This window comes from Equus quagga, chromosome 5 (genome assembly GCF_021613505.1).
Source record: "Equus quagga isolate Etosha38 chromosome 5, UCLA_HA_Equagga_1.0, whole genome shotgun sequence".
NCBI lineage: Eukaryota > Metazoa > Chordata > Mammalia > Perissodactyla > Equidae > Equus > Equus quagga.
In genome coordinates, this window is record NC_060271.1 from 90,889,591 (window position 1) to 90,914,130 (window position 24,540).

At 34.8% G+C, this 24,540-nt stretch overlaps 1 protein-coding gene across 3 annotated transcripts in view; it reads right to left on the reverse strand.

Annotated features, from left to right (window-relative positions):
* VRK2 (VRK serine/threonine kinase 2) overlaps positions 1-24,540 on the reverse strand; it is a 95,146-nt gene that overhangs the window by 52,537 nt on the left and 18,069 nt on the right. For 2 of the 3 annotated variants that reach the window (XM_046661229.1, XM_046661230.1), the window contains exons 3-7: positions 14,841-14,890; positions 14,035-14,104; positions 12,066-12,153; positions 10,360-10,465; positions 9,053-9,145 (exon numbers count right to left, since the gene is read on the reverse strand). In XM_046661229.1, coding sequence (XP_046517185.1) covers positions 9,053-9,145; positions 10,360-10,465; positions 12,066-12,153; positions 14,035-14,104; positions 14,841-14,890 — 407 coding nt within the window. The remainder of the gene's footprint in view (positions 1-9,052; positions 9,146-10,359; positions 10,466-12,065; positions 12,154-14,034; positions 14,105-14,840; positions 14,891-24,540) is intronic. The other variant, XM_046661231.1, reaches the window with a different exon arrangement.

Genomic DNA, 24,540 nt, shown 5'->3' on the forward strand with positions numbered 1-24,540 from the left:
TGTTAGCTCAGGGCCAGTCTTCCTCAGCAAAAAGAGGAGGATTGGTGGTAGATGTTAGCTTAGGGCTAATCTTCCTCAAAAAAAACACAAAAAACAGGACTGCCACAATTAGGCCTTTCCTTATCTAAAAAAAATAAATGCATAGAAATCAACAACTTTCACATACACAAACAATAATCACTTAGAACATAAAATTGTAGAGTAAACCGGCACTGATAATACCAACAAAAATGCTTTAGTATTTAGGAATAAGCATAACAAGAAATGTGCAAAACTAATATGAGAAAAGCTTTAAAACACTCCAGAATATACAAATGTAAAACTGATGAAATACAAAAGCATTCCTTGTTGTTGGATAGAACATCTCTGCATCACAAAGATGTCAGGTCTTCCCCAAATTAATTCAAAGATCTGGCAAAATTCCAATGAAAATGCCAACAAGTATCTTTTTAAAGGAAGCTAGACAAAAGAAGATAGAAAAAGGTGAATAGCTAGAAGAATATTGAAAAAGAAAATCTACCAGGCACTAGCAGCCTAACCAGATATTAGAATACATTACAAAGCCTTAGAAATGAATGCACTAGTATGGCAATGAAGCATAGACAGACAGACAAACCAGAGGATTCAATAGAAAGCACAGACATAAACTCAAGTACATATGGAAATTTAGTATATGATAAAGGTGGCATCTAATAGCACTGAAGCATGGATTTTTTTTTTTTAATAAACAGTGTTGGAAAAACTGGAAAACCACTTAGAAAAAGATAAATTGGGTCCACACCTCCTGTCATATAAAAGAATAACCTCTAAATGAATAAGAGATTTAAACGTAAAAATGAAACCATATAATAAAATGCATATAAAACCTGTCTTTAAAACAAGGTTATTAACCATGACCCAATATCCATAGGAAATAAAAGATTTATAAATTTAACCACTTTAAAAATAAAAAAAAAATTCACCTTCTACATGGCAATAAAACATCACAAGTATAATCAAAGGACAAAAGGAAAACTGAGACAAAATATTTGAAAAATATGTAATAGATGAAGGGCTAATATAATTCATATCTAAATAACTCTTCAAAATTGAGGGAATAAAAACCAAAAAAAAAAAAAAATGATAGAAAAATATGCAAAAGACATAAGCAGAAAATTCACCAAAAAACCCATTATTTAAAACTGGCCCTTTTTGCTTTTGGCAATGAGGAAGTACAATGATTGGATTTACACTCCACTGCATGTGGGAAACTGGATAAAATGAAAGATAGAAATGTTTTTGGATATTAAACAAGCAGCACAAGACTGAGATCCTTGAGAAAATGTAAAAAGATTAGGTGAGCCGCACAGATGCCCCAGGTTTCTGCCTGATGACAATTCCAAACTCAAGAACAGGAAGGGAAATGCTAACTGCAGCACAGCAATCTGCTGAGAAGATGGTGACTGAGTTCAGAGAGGCTCCAACAGCCTGAAATTGCAGAGACAAGTTCAGACGAGGAAGGAGCCACATAGAAAAAAAAAAAAGGCTCCAGAAAAATCTGCACAGGGCTCTCCTTGAGTCTTATCTGTAGGATAAAAAGCACCGATGAAGAGCAGGGAGAAGAACAATTTCCAGGGCTCACGCAGAGGTGGGAGTTGTTTGAGTTCAGACCAACCCGAGTGGCAGGTCCTCACAGGGGATTCAGGAGAAATCACAGAACTTCACAGCATAGCAGTAGGAACAAACTATCGATAGGGTGTAAGCTACTATAGACCTATCTTAACAAAGCTTAAAAACAACCTTCAAAATGAACACTCTGTCTCCAAGAAATTTAACTTAAATGAACAGACAAAAACAGATTAAAAGTAAAAGGATGGAAAAGATATACGACCCAAATTCCAATTAAAAGAAAGGTGGTGTGGCCTTATTAACATCAGACAAACTGGTTTCCAGATAAGAAATATTACCAGAGAGAAAAACTCACATTTTATAATGATAAAGGAGACAATAAAAATCCTAAACATGTATACTAATAATAGAATTCCAATATACATAAACAAATCTGATGGGGGGGAGATAAATCTATAATTAAAATCGGAGGTTTCCATACCCTTCCCAATAGGGATGTGGAAAATTTCAACAACTCAACCAACTAGACATACCAGACTTTTATTAAACAGTCTACCCCCAAAATAGACAGGAGAATACATATTCTTTTCAAGGGCTCATGAAATATTCAGCAAGTTAGCCCTTATATCCAGGCATAAAATAATTCTCAATAAACTTAAAGGTATTGAAATCATAGAGAGAAGTTTTCTGACCACAACAGAATTAAATTAGGAATGAACAGAAGAGAGAAATTTGAAAACCTCCAAATATTTGGAAATTAAATAACATACTTCCAAATAAACAAGCACCAAAAAACAAGTCACATTGGTAGCTAGAAAATATTTTGAAGTTAATAAAAATTAAAACAAAAATGAGTATTAAAAAGATCATTTCCCAGTGAATTAGCTTGGCATCTACTCAGAAGATTCAATACTGTTAAGATATTAATTACCTCAAATTAATCTATAGTTCAATACAATCTCAATCAAAATCCTGGCAGGTTTTTTGGTAGAAATAGACAAATTGATTCTAAAATATTATATATGGAATTGCAAAGTAGCCCTAATAGCCAAAACAATTTTGAAAAAAAAGCAAAGTTGGAAGACTCACACTCCCTAATTTTAAGGCTATGAAGCTACAATAATCAAGAGAGTTTGATAGTGACTGTATGATATTTGAAAAGAGAGCATCCAGAAACAGACTCATGCATAGACGGTCAACTCATTTTGACAAAGTTGCCAAAGCAACTCTCTGGGGAAAAGATATTCACTTCCACATACACATATAGTGTTGGAACAACTGCATGTATTTATGCAAAAAAAAAAAAAAAAAATGAACCTTGACCCTTATCATGCACCAAATACAAATATTAACTTGAAATACAGCAGGGCTCTAACCATAAGAGTTCTATAAAACTTCTTGAAGTAAACTTATGAGGAAACATTTGTGATCCTGGCTTAGGACAGAAGCAGCACAAATCATAAAGAAAAAAATCATAAATTGGACTTCATCATAACTCATAATTAAAAAGTATGCTTTTTTAAATACATCAATAAGAGAATAAAAAGATAAGCTACAGATGCAGAAAATATCTGCAAACAAATATCTGGCAAAGGGCTCTTATCCTCAAAACATAAAGCTCTCTTAAAATAAGAAGAGAACATGATTTAAAAACGGGTATGTTCAGGGGCTGGCCCCGTGGCCGAGTGGTTAAGTTCGCGCGCTCCGCTGCAGGCGGCCCAGTGTTTCGTTGGTTCGAATCCTGGGCGCGGACATGGCACCACTCATCAAACCACGCTGAGGCAGCGTCCCACATGCCACAACTAGAAGGACCCACAACGATGAATATACAACTATGTACCCGGGGGCTTTGGGGAGAAAAAGGAAAAAATAAAATCTTTAAAAAAAATAAATAAAAAAATAAAAATAAATAAATAAAAACGGGTATGTTCAGGGGGCAGTCAGGTGGCATAGTGGCTAAATTCACGTTCTCTGTTTCAGCGGCCTGGGGTTCATGGGTTTGGATCCAGGGCGAGGACCTACACACCACTTATGAAGCCATGCTGTGGTGGTATCCCACATATAAAAGAGAGGAAGATTGGCACAGATGTTAGCTCAGGGACAATCTTCCTCAAGCAAAAAGAGGAAGATTGGTAACAGATGTTGGCTGAGAGCCAATCTTCCTCACCCCAAAAAAAAAAAAAAAAAGGGTACATTCAGTTCGCCAAAGAAGATAAATGAGTGGCAAATAAACACAGGAAAGATGCTCAATATCTTTCGTCATTAGAGATAACTGACACAAATTAAAACTACTAGATATGACTACACATCTACCATAATGGCTAAAATTTTAAAAACTAATGAAACCAAGTGGTGGCAAGATGTGGAGCAACTGCAATTATCAGACATTGCTAGTGAGAATGCATAATGGTACAATCACTCTGGAAAACAGTTTAGCTGTTTCTTTTAAAGTTAAATATACACTTACATATAATGCAGAAATTTCACAGCTATTTATTTACCCAGAAAAAGTTAAAACATATGCCTAGACAAAAACTTGTATGTTAAAGAAGATATACAGATGGCCAATAGGCACATGAAAAGATGCTCAACATCACTAATCATCAGAGAAATGCAAAGCAAAACTACACTTAGAATACTACTTTATGCCTGTTAGAATGGCTATAATCACCAAGACAAAAAATAACAAACGTTGGAGAGGATGTGGAGAAAAGGGAATCCTCATACACTGCTGCTGGGGATGCAAACTGGTGCAGCCACTATGGAAAACAGTAAGGAGATTTCTCAAAAAATTAAAAACAGAAATACCATATGATCCAGCTATTCCACTCCTGGGTATTTATCCAAAGAACTTGAAATCAACAATTCAAGGAGATTTATGCACCCCTATGTTCATTGCAGCATTATTCACCATAGCCAAGATGTGGAAGCAACCCAAGTGCCCACTGACTGATGAATAGATAAATAGATAAATAGACACACACACATGCACACACAATGGAATACTACTCAGCCATAAAAAAGACAAAATTGTCCCACTTGCAACCACATGGATAGACTTTGAGGGTATTATGTTAAGCAGAATAAGCCAGAAAGAGAAAGACAAACACCATACGATTTCACTCATTTGTGGAAGATAAAAAAACTTACAAAGAGAACAGTTTAGTGGTTAGCAGGGGGAAGGGGGGTGGGGGGTGGGCACAAGGAGTGAAGGAGCATATTTACATGGTGTTGGAAAAATAATAATGTACAACTGAAATTTCACAATGTTATAAACTATTATGACCACAATAAAAAAACGTAATTAAAAAAAAGGAAAATAACAAATGGCAAGGATGTGGAGACACTGGAACCATTGCGCATTACCGGTGGGAATGTAAAATGGTGCAGCCAGTATGGCAAACAGTTTGGTGGTTCTTCAAAAGCTAAACATAGAATTACCATATGATCCAGCAATTCCAATCCCAGGTGTATACCCAAAGGAACTGGAAGCAGGGACTTTAACAGATATTTGTCTGCCAATGTTTATAGCAGCATTCCTCACAATAGCTAAAATGTAGAAGCAATCCAAGTGTCCATCGATGGATGAATGGATAAATAAAATGTGGTATACACATACAATGGAATGTTATTTAGCCATAAAAAGTTCTGATACAGGCTTACAATATGGATGAATCTTGAACACATTATGCTAAGTGAAATAAGCCAGATACAAAAGGACAAACATTCTGATTCCACTTACATGAGGTACCTATAATAGGCAAATTCATAGAGACAGAAAGGAGAATAGTGGTTACCAGGGGCTGGAAGGAGGAGGAATAGGCAGTTATCGTTTAATGGGTATCAAGTTTCTATTTGGGGTAATAGAAAAAGTTTTGACAATAGATAGTGGTGATGGTGCATGACACTGTGAATGAAATTAACACGACTGAACTGTTCACTTAAAAACAATAAATTTTATGTTATATATACTTTTCCCTCAAAAAAACACACCTGTATGTGAATGTTTATAGCAACTTTATTCTTAATTGCCAAAAAGTGGAAAAAACGACAAATATCCACCAACAGGAAAACAGATAAGAGACTGCAGTAATTTTCAATGGCTTACCACCTATCATAAAGAGCACTGAACTGCCAAAGAACTACAGCGTGGATACATCTCAAAACCACTATGCTAAGGGAAGGAAGCTAGACATAAAAGAGTACATATCCTATAACTCTACTTACGTGACATTCCTAAAAATGCCAAAAGCATAGGGGCAGAAGTCATCGCCAGGCGCTGGGGGTGAGAGAAGGGCAGAGTGCAGAGGAGAATGTGGGGACTTTTGGATGACAGAAATGCTCTGTATCTTGATTGTAGCGGCGGTTATATGATATACATGTGTCAAAACACATCACACCGTACATTTATAAGGGTGAATTTTACTGTTTGTAAATTATACTTCAATAAACCTAACCTTATAAAAACTATGCAGACTTTTAAAGGCTTTTAATATATATTGCCAAATTGCCCTTCCATTAACTTAATTTCTTCTCCTACTCCCATTTAATTTACATTCCCACTGGCATTGTACAAGTGCCTGACTGCACCCTCAGCAGCCTCAATACCACCAGATTATCATTTGAGACTTTTCCAATGGGATAAGTTCTCTAAAAATGTTGCCTCACTGTTTGCTCTGCATATCCCTTAGTTTTTAGTGACAGTGAACTTTTTTTCACCTATTTCTCAGACAGTTATATTTCTTCTCTATTCTATCTGCTCATTCTTTTAATCATTGTTTTAAGAAAGGATTTAGTATTTTTCTTATTCTGTTAGAGCTTGCTTTATATCCTCAAATATTTCTCATACATACACTTTCCAGTTTCTCATTTGCCTTTCGTTTTTTCAATTTTTTAATATATAAGCATCTTAAAATGTGAAATTTCTCAATATTTTTTAAGATTTCTTTTTTTTTACCTAGAAATTTCTTTCCTCATGTACAGTTCACTTAAATATTCAACTACATTTTTAAAAATTTTTTATAGACTCAATTTTTTAACTTTTAAAATCTCTGCTGTCTGATACAGTGGCTACTAGCCACATGTGGTTATTTACATTTAAATTAATTAAAATCAAGCTTTTTCCCAAAGCTTTTTTTTAGTCTTATGGCTTCAGGTCTTACATTTAAGTCTTTAATCCATTTTTTTTTTAATTGGGAGCACTGCTCAACAGTCTTTTTTTTTTTTGGTGAGGAAGATTGGCCCTGAGCTAACAACTGCTGACAAGCTTTCTCTTGTTTTTTTTTCTCCCCAAAGCCCCAGCACATAGTTGTATATCCTCATAGTAGGTCATTCTAGTTCTTCTTTGTGGGATGGTGCCACAGCATGGCTCAATGAGCAGTGCATAGGTCTCTGCCCAGGATCCGAACCAGCAAACCCCAGGCTGCCGAAGCAGACTATGCAAACTTAACCATTTGGCCATGGGGCCAGCCCCCTTCAATCCATTTTGAGTTAATCTTTATGTATGGTGTAAGGTAAGAGTCCAGTTTCATTCTTTCACATGTGCTGTCCAGTTTTCCCACCACCGTTTCCTAAAGAGACTATCCTTTTGGCATTGTATATTCTTGGCGTTCTTGTCAAAGATTAATTGATCATATATGTGTGGGTTTATTTCTGGGCTCTCTATTCTGTTCTATTGGTCTGTGTCTCTTTTTATGCCAATAGCATACTGTTTTGATGACTATAGCATTGTAATATAGTTTGCAATCAGGAAGTATGATGCCACCAGCTTTGTTCTTTCTCGAGTCTACTTTGGCTATTCAAGGTCTTTTGTGGTTCCATGCAAATTTTAGGAGTGTTGTTTCTATTTCTATTTCTATAAAACAAAAGCCATTGGGATTTTGATAGAGATTGCATTGAATCTGCAGATTGCTTTGGGTAGAATGGATATTTTAACAATATTGATTCTTCCAATCCATGAACAAGGTCTTGGCAACAAATTTTTGCAATTGACACCGAAAACAAAGGCAATAAAAACAAAAATAAACAAGTAAGACTACATCAAACTAAAAAGATTCTGCACATCAAAGGAAACCGTCAACAAAATGAAAAGGCAACCTAAGGAATGGGAGAAAATATTGGCTAATCATATATCTAATTAGGGATTAATATCCAAAATAAGAACTCATGCAACTCACTAGCAAAAAACAAATAATCAAATTAAAAGATGGGCAAAGAATCTGAATAGACATTTTTCCAAAGAAGATACACAAATGGCCAACAGGTGTGTGAAAAGGTGCTCAACATCACTAACCATCAGGGAAAAGAAGATCAAAACCACAATGAGACATCACCTGTTAGGATGGCCATTATAAAAAACACGAGAGATAACAAGTGTTGGTAAGGATGTGGAGAAAAGGGAACTCTTGTATACTCCACCACTGTAGTATCATACGGAATAATTTCACTTTCCTAAAAATCCTCTGTGCTCCACCTATGCATCCTCCCTCCCCACTAACCCTTGGCAATCACTCATCTTTTTAGTGTCTCCATAGTTCTGCATTTTCCAAAATGTCATATAGTTGGAATTATACAGATTTTCACTTAGTAACATGCATTTAAGGTTCCTCTATGTCTTTTCATGTCTTGACTGCTCATTTCTTTTTAATGTTGAGTAATATTGCATTGTCTGGATGTACCACCATTTATTTATCCATTCACTTATTAAAGGACATCTTGGTTCCTTCGTTTTGGCAATTACAAATAAACCTGCTTTAAACATCTGTGTGTAGGTTTTTGTGTGGATATAAGTTTTTAACTCCTTTGGGTAAATACTAAGGAGTGTAATTCCCAGATCATACGTTAAGATTATGTTCAATTTTGTAAGAAACCGCCAAATTGTCTTCCACAGTAGCTGTGGCAATGAACGAGAGTTCCTGCTGCTCCACAGCCTCCCTGTGATTGCTGTTGTACTACCCCAATTTCAAGTGCTTAACAGCCACATGTGACTAATGGCTACCATACTGGACAGTAACATACAGAATATTTCCTTCATATAATAAGTTCTACTGGACCTACTGCTTTGTTTAAAACTTAGTTAGTTTGTCCAACAGAGGAGGACCTAATGTAACAGCTTTTTATTTTTTTCTCTGCATAAATCCATCCCTTCTCCCATTGGATTCTGATGGTTCATTACATTTGCTCAGAAGTTCAACTTCCTGCTCAGCCACTTCTTAACTATATGCCCATTAACAACTTATTTAACCCCTCTGAGTCTCAGGTTCTCATCCTAATTACTTATTAATTCAGTGCATTAAATTAGATAAGCAAGGTAAGATAAATTACAACATTCATCATGTTAAGTCCTCATTTGCAAACTCTTTGGGTTAGCGGTTTGTTTTTTGAATGTCTCAGTATGGTACTGTGAGGGTCCTTACTGAAAGTAAAAGCTTAATACTATATTTACCCGATCTGGATTTTTGTAACCCAAAAGTAGATTCGCTGCTTTTATGTCACCATGAACATATTCATTTTCATGTATATATTCCAGTACATCCAACTGTGAAAAGAAATACATAATGTAACGTTATGCTGATGCCTGTTTAGAACTCAGGATCAACTTGAACATTATCAAGATAGAAGAACATATTTTTTTCATATGAACAATGACAGGGTGACGTATTTCACAATTATGTATTTATCTATGCTAAAATATCACCTATTCAGATGATAGGTGGTTACTCATCCTGGGAAAAAGTTTAATAAAATGATCTTCAAATAGCAAGAATAACTGAAACTCTGATGGAAAGAGAACAAGATTCAATAATGCCTAGGCCTCTCACAGCCCAGTGGCCAAATCACACTGTGCAAAGAGGAAAAACACAATAAAATCAGACATCTAAAGTGAAATAATCATGAAGCCCACTCAGCAGTTCCTCATCCAGGCAATTTATAAATCAAGTTTTGGGGACCCCAGAACAAAACACCACATCCATGAGCACAGAGAAAGGCATTCTCCCGCTGTACAGTAATAGAAAACACCTTAGCTTCATCTTTGAAACCCTTGAGCCTCGCACGTTACCTACACCTAGTGTTCATTTAACATTTGCTGGCTTGCTAGAAGGATGAATGGATGAAGAGGAAAATTAATAAGCTCTATTTTCCACATCCCAACCTGGTATGAGTAGTTTCATTCTATTTAAAATGGAAAAAATAAAATGGAGTTTAGGCAAACTGAACACAAACAAGATAAGACAAATATGTGGTATAAACAAAATGTGTGCATGGGTGCTATTAAGATTTCATTGCTTCTTATTTGGCAAAGTATATATTATTCATTGCCATACTAATTACTGCCACCATCCCAAATTCATAATAAAAACTTTATAGCATACCCATACCATCACATGTTTAATATGGAAAATAATATATTTTGTCATAGTTTGCATTGTTACAAATATAACCGACAAAAGAGAGGTTACTCTTATAGCTATGCAAGCTTGTTCTGATATGTACATCAAAGCTGTGAGGAAAAAAAATCAGACCGTAGAACCAACACCTAATTGAGTTTGTAGTGCCAAACACAGCACATTCTGTCACTTACAGAGCCCACTGTTATCAATTTCACTAAAATAGCCTCTACTCTCAATAACTGACATTTCTAGGGCAATAATCCTTCATTCTCTGATAATTCCACAAAGGGCAACGATTTGTATATTGTAACAAGTAAATAATCTGAAAATGGAGCATGTGAAATAAGTCATTCTTTCTTACCATTCGGATACCTAGCTGCAGGACAGTTGACTTTTTAAAGGTACCATTCTGGTCTGAGATCTTCTGCAAATCTATTCCTAGTCTTTCCATTACCATGAATCTGTAACTATAAGAAGGAAATGTCAAAAAGAGATCTTAAGAGAGCAACGCTTGAAACTGTCTCTTTATGAATTTGAAAGAAGGAAAAACACCCCAACCTAACAGTGAAGAATGATGCAATCTGAACCATTAGAGAAAGACTGGGCATTAACAATCTTGCTGTTCTTTTGCAGAAAGATACTACGCAGTGTTTAGTTTGCAGGTAGTCTTCTAGGAGAGACTGCTGTGCTGAACCACTCGTGCAGTCTTAGATCACGGAAAGAGAATAGTCTTTCTAAATTAGTCTCAAATTTAACTCATTGTGACTACATAACCTTCTTGCCACATGGCCTTGAACAAATTATTTGTCCATACAGAAAATTTTTTCTTGACCTTATAAAATCATACTAACTTTTTCTATACATTTATAAACATGCTGTTTTTAACATGCACATCTTCCTTTTCTTTTTCTGTTTGGCACCTCCGCCCCTTCTTTTCTTCCCTTCACTTAATACCCAGTTCAGCCCCTATTCTACATCTAGGTAAAACACACACGAACACAGACATATAGGAATTCTTGTCTTTGCTTTATAAAAATGTGATCTTTTTATATGCACTTTTCTGCATCTTACTTTTTTCAATAGTATCTCATTGAAATCCTGCCAAGTCAACTGGTATAGCTCAAACTTATTTCTTTAATGGGCTGCATAATACTACATGATATGTATGCACCATGATTTACTCTGTCATTTAGTCATCTACTGCCAGCCCTTTACTTTGTTTCAAGATTGTTTGTTCATTTTGTTTTTATTTATAGCATTTAAAAAACATTTGAGCAAAGCACTGATCTCAGAGCCTGTTTTCTCACTTAAGGGAAAAAAATACATCATCTATCTTAAAAGGCTATTGAAGAGACAAAATAGGTAACTAAAAAAAAGAATTTTTTCTCTATTTATTATTTATATGCGATGACTAGCCATATTTGGTGATTAAACAAATATTTCTACAAATTCTTTGTTGTGCCTCTCCTCAAGAGATGGAGATTAAAAACGCTGGATGGACTTAGTGACTTTCTTCTAACAAAGAGAATACAGCAGAAATGATGGGATATCACTTCTAAGATTAGATTATAGAAACACTGTGACTTTCTTCTTGGATGCGTGCTCTTGTGTGTGTGTGTGTGCACTCTTTCTCTCTTTCTCTGTCTTTCAATTACTTGCTCTAGCAGAAGCCAGCTGCCATGTTTAATACTCAGGCAGCCTATGTCTCCATAGGCTCCTACATGGTGAGGAAGTGGGACCTGCCAACAATCACACGAGTGAACTTAGAAGCAGATCTTCTTAGGTCTGCAAATAGCCACATGAGTGACCTTGAAAGCACGTCCTTCCCTAGTCGAACCTTGATGTGACGGCAGCTCAACAGACAGCTGACTACCTCCTCATGAGAAGCCCTGAGCTAGAACCATCCAGGTAAGCCATTTATAGATAAGTGACCCATGGAAACTAAGAAATATTAGTTTGTTATAAGCCACTACATTTTGGGTAATTTGTAATATAGCAACAGATAACTAACAGACCACAAAAGAAATAGTTATAGGACAATATTTGATTATAATAATTCCATTTTACCTTCTTCCCTTGAATTCAGTAAGACCAGAGCCATAAAACAGAGGAATTCCTAAATAATCAAGTTGTTTCAGTTCTATCCATTTTTTGACTGCAAAGATAAATTTAACAGGAAAAAAGACATTTTTTAGAAAGGTATTTCTTACTTTTGCACAGATACTAAAACTTAGCTAACGTCAATAGAAATTAGACCTTCCTAGGAATTTTCTTGTGTGTGAGAAGAAGATTCACCCTGAGCTAAGATCCGTTGCCAATACTTCTCTTTTTTCGCTTTGAGGAAGATTAGTCCTGAGCTAACATCCATAACAATCTTCCTCTTTATTTTTTGTATGTTGGATGCCTCCACAGCATGGCTGATGAGTGGAGTAGGTCCACACCTGGGACCTGAACCTGCAAACCTGGGCTGCCAAAGTGGAATGCGTGCAACTTTAACCACTCAGCCATGGGGTCAGGCCCTAGAAATTTTTTAAAAAAATAAAATCTATCTGGGCTGGCCCTGTGGCCGAGTGGTTTAGTTCGTGCGCTCCGCTGCAGGCGGCCCAGTGTTTCGTTCGTTTGAATCCTGGGCGCGGACATGGCACTGCTCATCTAACCAAGCTGAGGCGGCGTCCCACATGCCACAACTAGAAGGACCCACAACGAAGAATATACAACTATGTACTGGGGGGCTTTGGGGAGAAAAAGGAAAAAATAAAATCTTTAAAAAAAAATCAAATATATCTATCTAATGGATTCAAATTCTGTTTATCACTATAATTAACACAAAAAAAATACAGAAATTATAAATTATATCAGTTATAACCAAAATAAAAGTAGTCAGTCATAAAATGCATTGGTATTATATACACAAATGTTTCTACTCACAAGAGCAAAATATCATTCCTTTATACACTAGTTAATTTTTAAATATAAATATGTTAACCACGAAAGCATCAGTAGAGAGATGGCTTTTTCTTCCCTATTACTTAAAAACCTAAAGCTATGGTAGTCAAAAAAATAAGAATTGGGCAGAAAAATCACCTTACTCTGAAATTATGTTATACAGAAATTGTTTTGATTAAATTTAGTTTAAAAAAATCAAAACCACTTAAACAATCAGGTAGCTTATTTAATTTTTCACTTTTCTACCATATATGTTTAATGTTTTGGACAGCTCTACTGATAAACAATCAAGTTTAATGGATTCTATTTGTCACTCTGACATAGTTTAAGCAGTTAGTAAAGACTATAGTCTTAATTTTTAGAAGGTTTTATTAAGAAAAACAAAGTTAATTATTGAGACTAGACTCATCATTCTTTTTCTTAAACATAATGTAAAGGACCTGGACTATATAGTCATTACTCACATCAACTTCCTTAAAGCTTTACTTAGTCCATTTATGTCATATAGTATTTACAAAATGCTTTCATTCTTCTTCAGCTCTGCTTATATTCATTTCACATTCAAATCCTCTACCTGGTAGTTCTTTCATCTGATATCCAGCTCCAATTAATTTCTCAACATTCAAGTTTCTAACATTTTAACTTATTTTCTAAATCAGCAATGTTTAATCATTTCCATACACCTTACTCTAATCCACTCTATGATCATTTCCTTTGTTTGTATACCTACTCCCCTTTTGAATGTCTTTTCCTTACATCCTTCCTATTCAACTGGTTTTTTGTGAAAGAAATAATTTCATTCTAATATCTTTTATACTTAGAGAACTCTTGGCAGCCTACATCAACAATTCAACATTTTATGTAAAGTAGTAGAAACAACTTTGATTTGAAATATATAACCCATTATGTAGGTAATATCAAGATTTGTACACCATGTCTTGCTTTTAAACATTACAATAAACTGTATCATTTTACAATAAAATTTCTAATTGAAAAGAATTTTCCAAAAGGCTAGAAAAAGACAAAAATATTAACACTCACTTTAGCAAGCATATATATGGAAATAGCTTGCTTTGCTAATTTTACTTACTACAGTCTGTTTTTGCAGCTCTTTGATAAAATTTAAGTTCTGAAAATAATGGGCCATTTTCTTGATATTCCTATAAAATAGAAGAACAATTAATAGTCTTAGGGAAAAATAATTTAAACATCAAATTGGTATTTCAACTGTGAAAATATAAGTATACATATGTAATATGTAATAATACTTGAATCATTTATTATAAAACCCAGGCACCAGGTTTCCACTAAAAATCTCAGAAAAGCACTAAACAAACTTGAAGAATCTCATTTTTAAATTTAACGTGTAATAATGCTACCCTAAACACTCTTACACATGAAAATAGTCTCCGTATGGAAGAACTTACTAGAAGCACTGAGAATTGAATACACACACATACACAGACATTCAACATGTCCATCAGGTGAATACACTGCAAACTACCCTGGGGGTTCATTCATACATGACACCTTTATTGAGTATCTACTATATTTTATTCATTGAATGAAGTAAGCACAGAGGATGCAAACAAAAATAAAACCTCACACTTGCCTTTAAGCTCCTTACCATCTAGAGTAGAGAGGAAGGGAGGGTGGGAGAGAAGGAGAGGACAGATAGCTCGATAAGATCCAAGGATGATAAACATCAATACAGAAGAATAAAGTTCTCCAGTCTTTACATTTTAATAATGTGAAAATACATCATAACATTAGGTTTATTGATAAGTAAAATTATGAAAACTAAGGTGAGAAACATTTTTACAAAAATAAAATGAACAAAGCAGAAAATAAAAAAGTCAAATATATGTGAAATACAAATTTAAGAGCAAAACTTACTACTTTTATTACATGTCTTGCATCTTTATCTGGTTTGTTTTTGGGGAAAGCTGCAAAACAAAACACAGCAGGGGAAAAAATAGTTGTTTACAATTACTGAATGCCTACTATATCCCAGACACTGTGCTAAGCACTTCACATGTATCAAATTATATTATCATATCCTCCCAAGAACCTCTTATGGTAGGTATTATCTCCATTTTACACAAGATCCTACTAAGGTTTGATAAGTTGAATAACTGGTTCACTAAGAAGAGCAGATTGGGGATTGAAACTCAAATCTGTCTAGCATCACAGCCCATACTCTTTACCATAAACCATATTCAAATATTCAAACACAGAAATCAACAGATGATATTAATCACATAGATCCAGATTTGGGGGAAAAAATTTCCTAGATATATAGCATTAAAGCCAAGATATGACATATAGTAAAATCCATTTATTCAATTTTACTAAATTAAAATCTATGATAATTCAGAAATAAAAGTTGATTCATTTTAAGTAAAAAGTTCAAAACAATTTCTACTTGGCAAAATTCTGAAATAAATCAAGTTAGAATGAGAATAAAGTCTTTTAAAAATCATCTTCTGAGCATAGCAATCAGTTATTTCTACATTAAATAATACTTAAAATACAAGCTCATTTCAATTTCATGTTCTTACTTCACTTTATTATTTACCATTTACATTTTAGATATAGTAATCCAACTTCTGAAAACTCCACTGTTCAAATTTTTAGATCAAGTCAGTCCCTTCCTCTATATTACCTAAACTGTTAAAAGATTACTGTTTTCAAATCTTGGTAAAAGAAGTTGACATGTATATTTATCTGTATTGTGAAAGCCTAGAATTTTGTCATTCATCTATTTACTCTTCCTCCATTTATTCCTTCATTCATTCAGCTAACCAATATTTATTTATCAAGAGGCAAGAATATGCAAGGCACTGTGTTAAGGCTTAGTTAGAATATTTAAAGGCAAGTGAAAGGAAAAAGATGGAACTAGTATTGAATATGATTGAAAATTGGCACTTAGACCAAGAATACAGATCAAATTCTTCAGATATATTTTCAGTATATTTATCAAAACTCTGTGTCTTCTTCCTTGAGGGTATTATGCTAAGTGAAATAAGCCAGATAGAAAACCACAATCTCTGTACGACTCCACTCATATGTGGAAGTTAAACACATGGACAAAGAGAAAAGATTAGTGGTTACCAGGGGAAAGGGGGTTTGGGGGGTGAGCACAAAGGGTGAAGTGGTGCACCTACAATATGACTGACAAATAATAATGTACAACTGAAATTTCACAAGGTTTTAAACTATCATAATCTCAATAAAAAGTAAATAAATAAATACTGGAAAAATTTTAAGTCTCTAAAAAAAAAGAAACCTCTGTGTCTTCTTATCACTACTAACATTTTTCCTTTTCTTTCTCCTAACTCTATCAACTTTTTCTTTCCTCTATTAATTCACATGATAGGTGTAAAAAATATAGCAAAAATTCACTAAAGTACATAAATTCTACCTTACAGTTGAGCAAACTCATGCACAATTTTCTTAACTATTCTCCAAAATTTGTGATGTCAGCAATGCTAATTAGCCAGTTGAAGAAATTATTACTTCAATTTTAGTTGATATTAGATATAAATTGTGATCCCAGACCTTTTTACAGTAACAAAGAAACTAAACTTATTCACATAAATTAAAATTCTCTCTTCATCTTTATTCATGTAAAGTCATTTCATTTTCACCTATACAGTAGTCCCAAGGGAACTGCACGAGTGGCTTATCCACATCTAAGGAAGGAAAAGACTCAAGAGAGTATATACTGAAGGAGGAGTCCGGTCTTGGGATAGAAGAAGGGGTAAGAACAGCCTTTCTTCCCACCGCATGGCAAACCAGTTTTATTTGCAGGGTGCCAAAGGCTGGGAAGAAACAGCCCTGCCCAAACCCTGGTCTACTTAGTACAGCATAGACTGTAGGTAACAGTCTTCACTTCCTGATGTTGACGTCAGTAGAAACTTCCTGCTTCTTGTCTAAAAGCAAGTGGTCTCAGAGCAAATAAATCTTTAAGGCCAACAGAATGTAAAAAGCAAAAAAGGAAAATGGGAATTTCACCTAGACAAACAATTTACCATGTTGTCATTCAGAAAAAACATATCCAACCAATCCAATGTCCTACTTTTTGCTGATTTCAATCAGTATATCCCCACCACTTCATAATCTGAATCTTCCTTTCATCTTATTTCACACCAACATAATCACGTGTTGACACACACTTGAAACATCCCTACACGTGTCATTTGATAGCCACACAATATTCTCTATAAATTTCCAAGTCAAATTATATTGGAGGGCCTAAATCCAAAAATCAATTGACTAGAAAGCTCTTGGAGATGGATGTCAACAAATAAAATTGTCCTAGTTACCATGGAGGTCTCTTTACAGTAATCAATCAGTTAATTAATGAAACAAATATTTATTTTCTACTGTAAGCCAAGCCACATTCTAGCTAGTGAAATTAAATGATGGAAAACAAACATGGTATCTGCTTTTACAGTCTAGTAGAGAAATAAGACATTCATCAAATACTCATACAGAAGTGTAAAACTGTAATTATAATAAATTTTAAATGGAAAGGTAGATGGTACTATGAGAATGTATAATTTAATCTATATAAAAGGGAATGCTTGACAAGAATAGTTGGAGAGTTGGTGAAGGGCCAGTTGCAAATCTAGTTAATAATTTCTGTCTAGTGAAAGGTTTTAAAAGCTTGAGGTATAGTTGGAGGCCAGGAAACACTTAATTAGATTTCCATTCTGAACAGATCACTACATGTATGTGGAGAACAGACTGAGGAGGATTCAGAGTAGACACTGACGGATCAGTAAGGATTGAATTTCGATAGATCAGAGAAGAGAAGACCATATCTCAGACTGGAGTATCAAGGGTAGATGAAGACAAATGAGCAGATTCTAGAGATTCCAGAAAGTGAAACTGATAGGACTTGATGATGGAGGGAAGGGGATCTAGGATGGCAACTGACTGATCTATTGGGGGTTGAAAAAATGATCAGTCATAGGCCGTGATAGTATTGAAAGTACAGTAGTCTCATATCTTCATTTAAATTCCTGACAAGAGGTCCGATGACGTGGTAAAGAATGTATTATGCACATGTATGATATTTGCCTTCCTAGCATTTCTTTCCTATTCATTGGGAACCTTATCTGGTTTTCGTCTGAAGAATCAAACCTCCCACTATCCATGTGGATCTGGTAGGGCTGCCTATCACAGTGTATCCTCCCGTACATCCCAGAGTTGGGCATATGACCAGGCCTGGCTAACTGGAATATATAAGGCCACTGGCCACAGCAACCAGTTCAGAAAGGACAAAATGCCCCAACTAGGTAAAAAAGTCTTCCTCAGGATTTGAGGTTAAAATGCTAAGTAACACAAGACAGACTATATGCTGTAAGGATATCAAAACCCTAGAAATAATAGTGATCACTTGCCTCAGCTAATGGAAAATAAAGTCTCAAAATCAAATCCAACACTGAGGAAAGTAGAGTTAAGGCTGAGAGAAAGAGCGAGCCTTAGTGACATGGCTTAAGCCCTAGATCTATCCATACCTGAAGCCAAAAGAGCCCTGTACTTCTCAGTCACGAGAGTTAATAAATCTCCCTTTTGCTTAAAATCACTTGAGTTTCTGACTCCAGCAACCAAAGACTTATGCAGAAGGCAACTTGAAAAACTAAAATATGACGAAGTCTCGTTAAGAATGTCAACAGACTAGCAGACTAGATAAACCAAAAACCTTCCTCTATAAAATAAACAAGATGCTGAACAAAATAAATCAAACTTCCTGATAAATCTAGAGTTGATTTAGAAAAAAAAAAAAAGTAAGGAAGCCAGAGACAAAGAGAAATGTAAAAACCAGAGGGAAATGTACACGAGCATTGATGTTCCAGGCAACGCTGCAGGTGTTCTCAGCAGGCTGCCCAGTCTGGGTCACCAAGGATATGAGTTTTAAAGCCCTCTTAGAAAAAGGACTAGTCCTTGGGCCTGCAAGAGGCAGAAATTTGAAGTTAAGGTGGCCACATAAAGTCAGAAATTTCAAAGTGCTACATTCTCAGTAGTGAGAAACACTAAACAGAGAGAAAGAAATAGGGATATGGGAGAGAGGCAATAGGGGGCAGAGAGGGAGATAGGGAGGGAGGGAAAGAGAGAAAGGAAGGAGACAGACAGAAAGAACAAAAGAAACAGAGAGAGAATCCATCACTACCAAACACAGAAAGAAGTTAAAAACAAAAACAAAAAAACCCACCATGACTTGGCCTAGACCTTGAGTGTGAGGAAAAATAGAGTCTCTCTTGATAATTAATTATCCCAAAGCTACCTTCAGGAATTTGAGGTTCAAATTTACACTACAGTATGGTACAGGAACTCAAGCCAACGATAACCCACAGCACCTGGCAGAAGCAAAAACAAATTTCCTTCAAGGGATACAGGACCCACAGGATTACCAGAGATAAAGCATGGTTAAAGATGAGCTAATGATCCAAAATTACAAAACAAGAGAGAAAACAAAAGGCAGAAACCCCAAGAAACATAGACCTCCCATATAGATCGAGTATCTGTCCAAAGTGACAGCAGACACAAACAAAGGCATCAATAACATAAGAAATAATGTGAAATGCTCTGTGAAAACAGCTGAACAAATTGGTTGTAATTCAAAAAACATCAGCAATATAAAAGTGACCAAGAACAGGGAATACATTAGAACCCCAAGAGGACATCTGGGAGTAAGTTTAAATTTGGAATAGACAAATACTCTACCCAAATATCTATACTTGGTAGAACATTTAATCAATTGTATTATAGTCACAGCACAGAATACATTGTAGTAAAGAAAATGAATGAAATACAGGTAGTCATAATGTTGAGTGAAAGAAACCACATAAAACAGAATGCATACTTATGATTCCTATTTATATAAATTTTAAAACCCACAAACTTCTATTTGTTTAGGGATGTACACATACATACTATACCTATAATAAAAAATGGTAAAATAAAAACCGTAAATAGGGTAGACAGTGTTGTTACTACTACAAGGGAGGGAGGAGGTGCTGGAGCTTCTGGAGTGCTGGTTATGTTTTGATATATTATATGCTTGACCTGGATGGGGATAGTGAGTGTTTTGTTATGAGTTATACTTTTTGATAAATTGTATGTTTATGTTGTATGAGCTATTATATATATGAATATATATAATATACATATAACCATTAATATTTAAAATCTAATGAAAAGACAAAATGGTAGATTAGATAGAGCTAGAAAGAGAATTAGGAAACCAAATTAGATTTGAGGAAATAATCCAGAGTTCAGCAAACAGAGATAAAGAGACATAAAATATGAAGAAGAGATTAGGAAACACCAAGGGAATATATAACAGAAAAACAATTTTCTAAGTAAGTTCCAGAACTAGAGAGTAGAGAGAATGGAAGACAGGCACTTTTCAATAAATAATATATGACAACTTTCTAAAATTGATAAAAGTCATGAATCCTCAGATTTAAGAATCACAAGTCCCCAGGAAGATAAATAATAAATCTGTACTTCGGCCCACCATAGTCAAACTGCACAACATCAAAGACAAGCAACTCGAGAGAAAAGATTAGATTACATACAAAAATAGATGAAACAACAGACTTCTCAATATCAACAAAGGAATAAGAAAACAATTGAATAATATCATCTTCATATGCTGAGAGAAAATCATTATAAATCTAGAATAAGTTGCAATGAAAACACTGACAAAAATAACGTACAAGACAGGAATATGGTGACTAGAGTTAAAGCGTTGTAATGGCCATGTATTTATCAAGGAGAAACGTAGACACTGATTAGCTTTGCAGTTTCTTAAATTAAGAGAGTATGTTAAAGTTTACAGGTAATCACTAAAATAATAGAAATAAAATTCCTAACTTCAAAATCAGTAGAGAAAAAAATGCCAGGAAAACCTAAGCAATCAAATAGAAGACAGGAAAAGAATGATTCAAAAAAAGACAGAAAAGGCAGGGTAAATAGAAACATGATAATAGAAATAAATTAAAATACCTGAGTATATCAATTTTTAGCCATACATTTTTTTCATATTTTACTATCTTTGAAATTTGAATGCAAGTTATAACTGCAGATATCATACAGTTGCTGTCAACCACACAGCAGCTATGACAGTTGTCACTGCCCGTGCAGATACAAGCTCAGTCCCAGATGTCTATCTGTCTTCACTTTAACCGAGTCATGTACATTGCTAGGAGTATTACATGTTAAGTTTTTTGGGGGTTTTTTTATGTTTTTTTTTTTTCTCCCCAAAGCCCCGCGGTACATAGCTGTATATTCTTCGTTGTGGGTCCTCCTAGTTGTGGCATGTGGGACGCTGCCTCAGCGTGGTTTGATGAGCAGTGCCACGTCCACGCCCAGGATTCGAACCAACGAAACACTGGGCCGCCTGCAGCAGAGCGCACGAACTTAACCACTCAGCCATGGGGCCAGCCCCTACACGTTAGGTTTAACTGTCACTTACAATGATTTGTGTATGTAGAATAATTAATTAATTAAATAGCCCAAAACAGAGGAGTAGGGCATAAATTTGATATTAGTGAAAAAAATATTCATTAAGATATGACTGCAACAACTGAGTGTTTTATGAGTTCCATATGTAAGACTATTTTTAAGGTGTTGTGTCATAGTTTAACAAGAAGTTTTATGTATTAGATATAAAACAGGTCTTAAACACAAAAGGAACCATCAAAGAGGAAGACAATTATGAATTTTTAAGCATCTAGTGGTGACTCAATATATGTATGTAAAATAATGATGTATCTTATAATCACTGACACCTTAGATTTTAAAAAATATGCCAATAATCATAAAAAACTTGAGTAGACTAAGTTCACCAGCTAAGGAAAGAAACTGTAAGACTGTTAAAATAATAAATGTATACTATTTATAAGACACAACTAAAACCTAGTGGTGCAGAGAAACAAAAAGACAGAAAATAAACCAATTAGCCAAAACTAGCTCAAAGAAGGCTGGAATATATATTTTGAAAATTAAATAAATCTCAGGGAAGAAGAATTATTAGATATAAAGTTAGTCTAACCTAATCATAAAAGTAATGATTCAAAGGAAAGACTAAAATTATGAACTTGATAGCCTTTGATAATGTACCTTCACAATATATAAATCAAAAACCAGTGGAATTACAAGAAAAAAATTGACAGAGTGACAAAAATCGTTGAAGATTTTAATATAATTCCATAAGTATAGGCAAGCAGACAAAAATAAATTAAAACAATACAATTAACAGGTTTTTTTGTTTGTTTGTTTTATGAGGAAGATTGGCCCTGAGCTAACATCTACTGCCAATCTTCCTCTTTTTGCTTGAGGAAGATTCCTGCTGAGCTAACATCTGTACCAATCTTCTATTTTATGTGGGATGCCACCACAGCATGGCTTGATGAGTGGTGCTAGGTCCACGCCCAGGATCTGAATCTGCAAACCCCAGGCTGCCAAAGCAGAGCAGGCAAACTTAACCACTACACCACTGGGCCAGTGTAAAACAATTAACAGTTTTTATCTAAAGGCCATATAAAAAACAGTATCAAATCAATTAAGGAATATACACTCTTTCCAAACTAACATAAAATATTCTTTAAACTGCCATATTTTTACCTAGAAAGCAGGTTTCATCAAATATCAAAGAATAAAGATTATTAAGGCTATATTCTGTGACTGCAATGCCTGGTCCCTAGGCCAAAGAAGAAATCACAATGGAAATTAGAAAATACATAGAACTGAATAATATTGAAAATATCATATTGAAACTAGTTAAAATGCAGTTAAAGGGCATATTTATTATGTATTTATCTCTGATAGAATATAAGCTTCACAAAGACAGAAATGTTACATTTTATTTAGATGTGTCCCAAGCACCTAGAATAGAGTGTGGTAGGCATTACATATTTGATGAATAATTTAATGGATGAAAGTGGTACCTAGAAAGAAATTCATAGCATTGAAAAGTTTATTTTAAGAAAACTGAGGAGTATCCAAGATGGTGACATAGGAGGCTCCTGAGCTCCCATCCACCCAAGGATGCACCTTCATCCTGGTAAAGGTAAATATCCAGTTAAATTCAGAGTACACTAAAATTGCAATAGTAGTGGGTAAATCACTTGTAACACTAGCATAACAATTAAAAGTATTTTAAAAAACTATAATTATAATAATTTTTTAATGAATACACAGGACAAAAACATGTATATTTTGACAACAAAGGCATAAATGTGGAGCCAGCCCCATGGCCAAGTGGTTAAAGTCCTGCACACTCCACTTCAGCGGCTCAGGTTCACAGGTTCAGATCCTAGGCGTGGACTTGCACCACTCGTCAAACAATGTTGTAGTGGCGACCCACATACAAAGTTGAGGAAGACTGGCACAGATGTTACCTCAGGGCTAATCTTCCTCAAGCACAAAAAAAAAAAGGAATGGCAATGGATGTTAGCTCAGGGTGAAAGGGTGAATCTTCCTCACAAAAAAAAGAAAGAAAGAAAATGTGGTGTATATGTATACATATATATATATACACAAAACGGAATATTATTCAGCCTTACAAAAGAAGGCAATCCTGCCATTTGTGACAACATGCATAAACCTGGAGGGCATTATGCTAAGTGAAATAAGCCAGACAGAGCAAGACAAATACTGCATGGTATCGCTTATATGTAAAATCTTAAAAAAAAAAAAAGTCAAACTCATAGAAACAGGAAGTAGAATGGTGGTTGCCAGGGACTGGGAGGTGGAGGAAATAGGGAGATGTTGGTAAAAGGATACAAACTTTCAGTTATGAAATGAATAAGGTCTGAGGATCTAATGTGTAACATAGAGACTATAGTTGATGATACTGTATTGTTTAAATGAAATTTGTTAAGAGAGCTGAACTTTAAGTGTTCCCACCAAAATAAATAAATAAATAAATAAATATGAGGTGATGGATGTGTTAATTGTGGGAATTCCTTCACAACATATATATCAAATTATTATGATGTATGCTTTAAATATATTAAATTTCTTTGTCAATTGTACCTCAATAAAGTTGAAAAAAAGTAGAAAAGAAGAAATCCTTGGGTATAAATCTAACAAAATATATACAATATCTATATGAGGAAAACTACAAAAGTCTGATGAAAGAAATCAAAGATCTAAATATGTGGATAGATATTCCCTGTTCATGGATAGGAAGACCCATCTTAAGATGTTGGTTATTCCCAACTTCTATAGATTTAATGCAACCCTAATCAAAATACCAACAAATTACCTTATGGATATCGACATACTGATTCTAAAGTTTACATGGAAAGGCAAAAGAGCCAGAACAGTCAACACAATACTGAAGAAGGAGAACAAAATCAGAGGACTGATGCTACCTAACTTGAACGCTTTCTATAAAGCTATAATAATTAAGACAGTGTGATAGTTTCCAAAGAACAGACAAATAAATCAATAGATCATAATAAAGAGCCCAGAAATAGACTCACACAAATATAGTCAACTGATCTTTATAAAGTAGCAAAGACAAATCAATTGAGTAAGTGTAGTCTGTTCAGCAAATCGTATTGGAACTGGA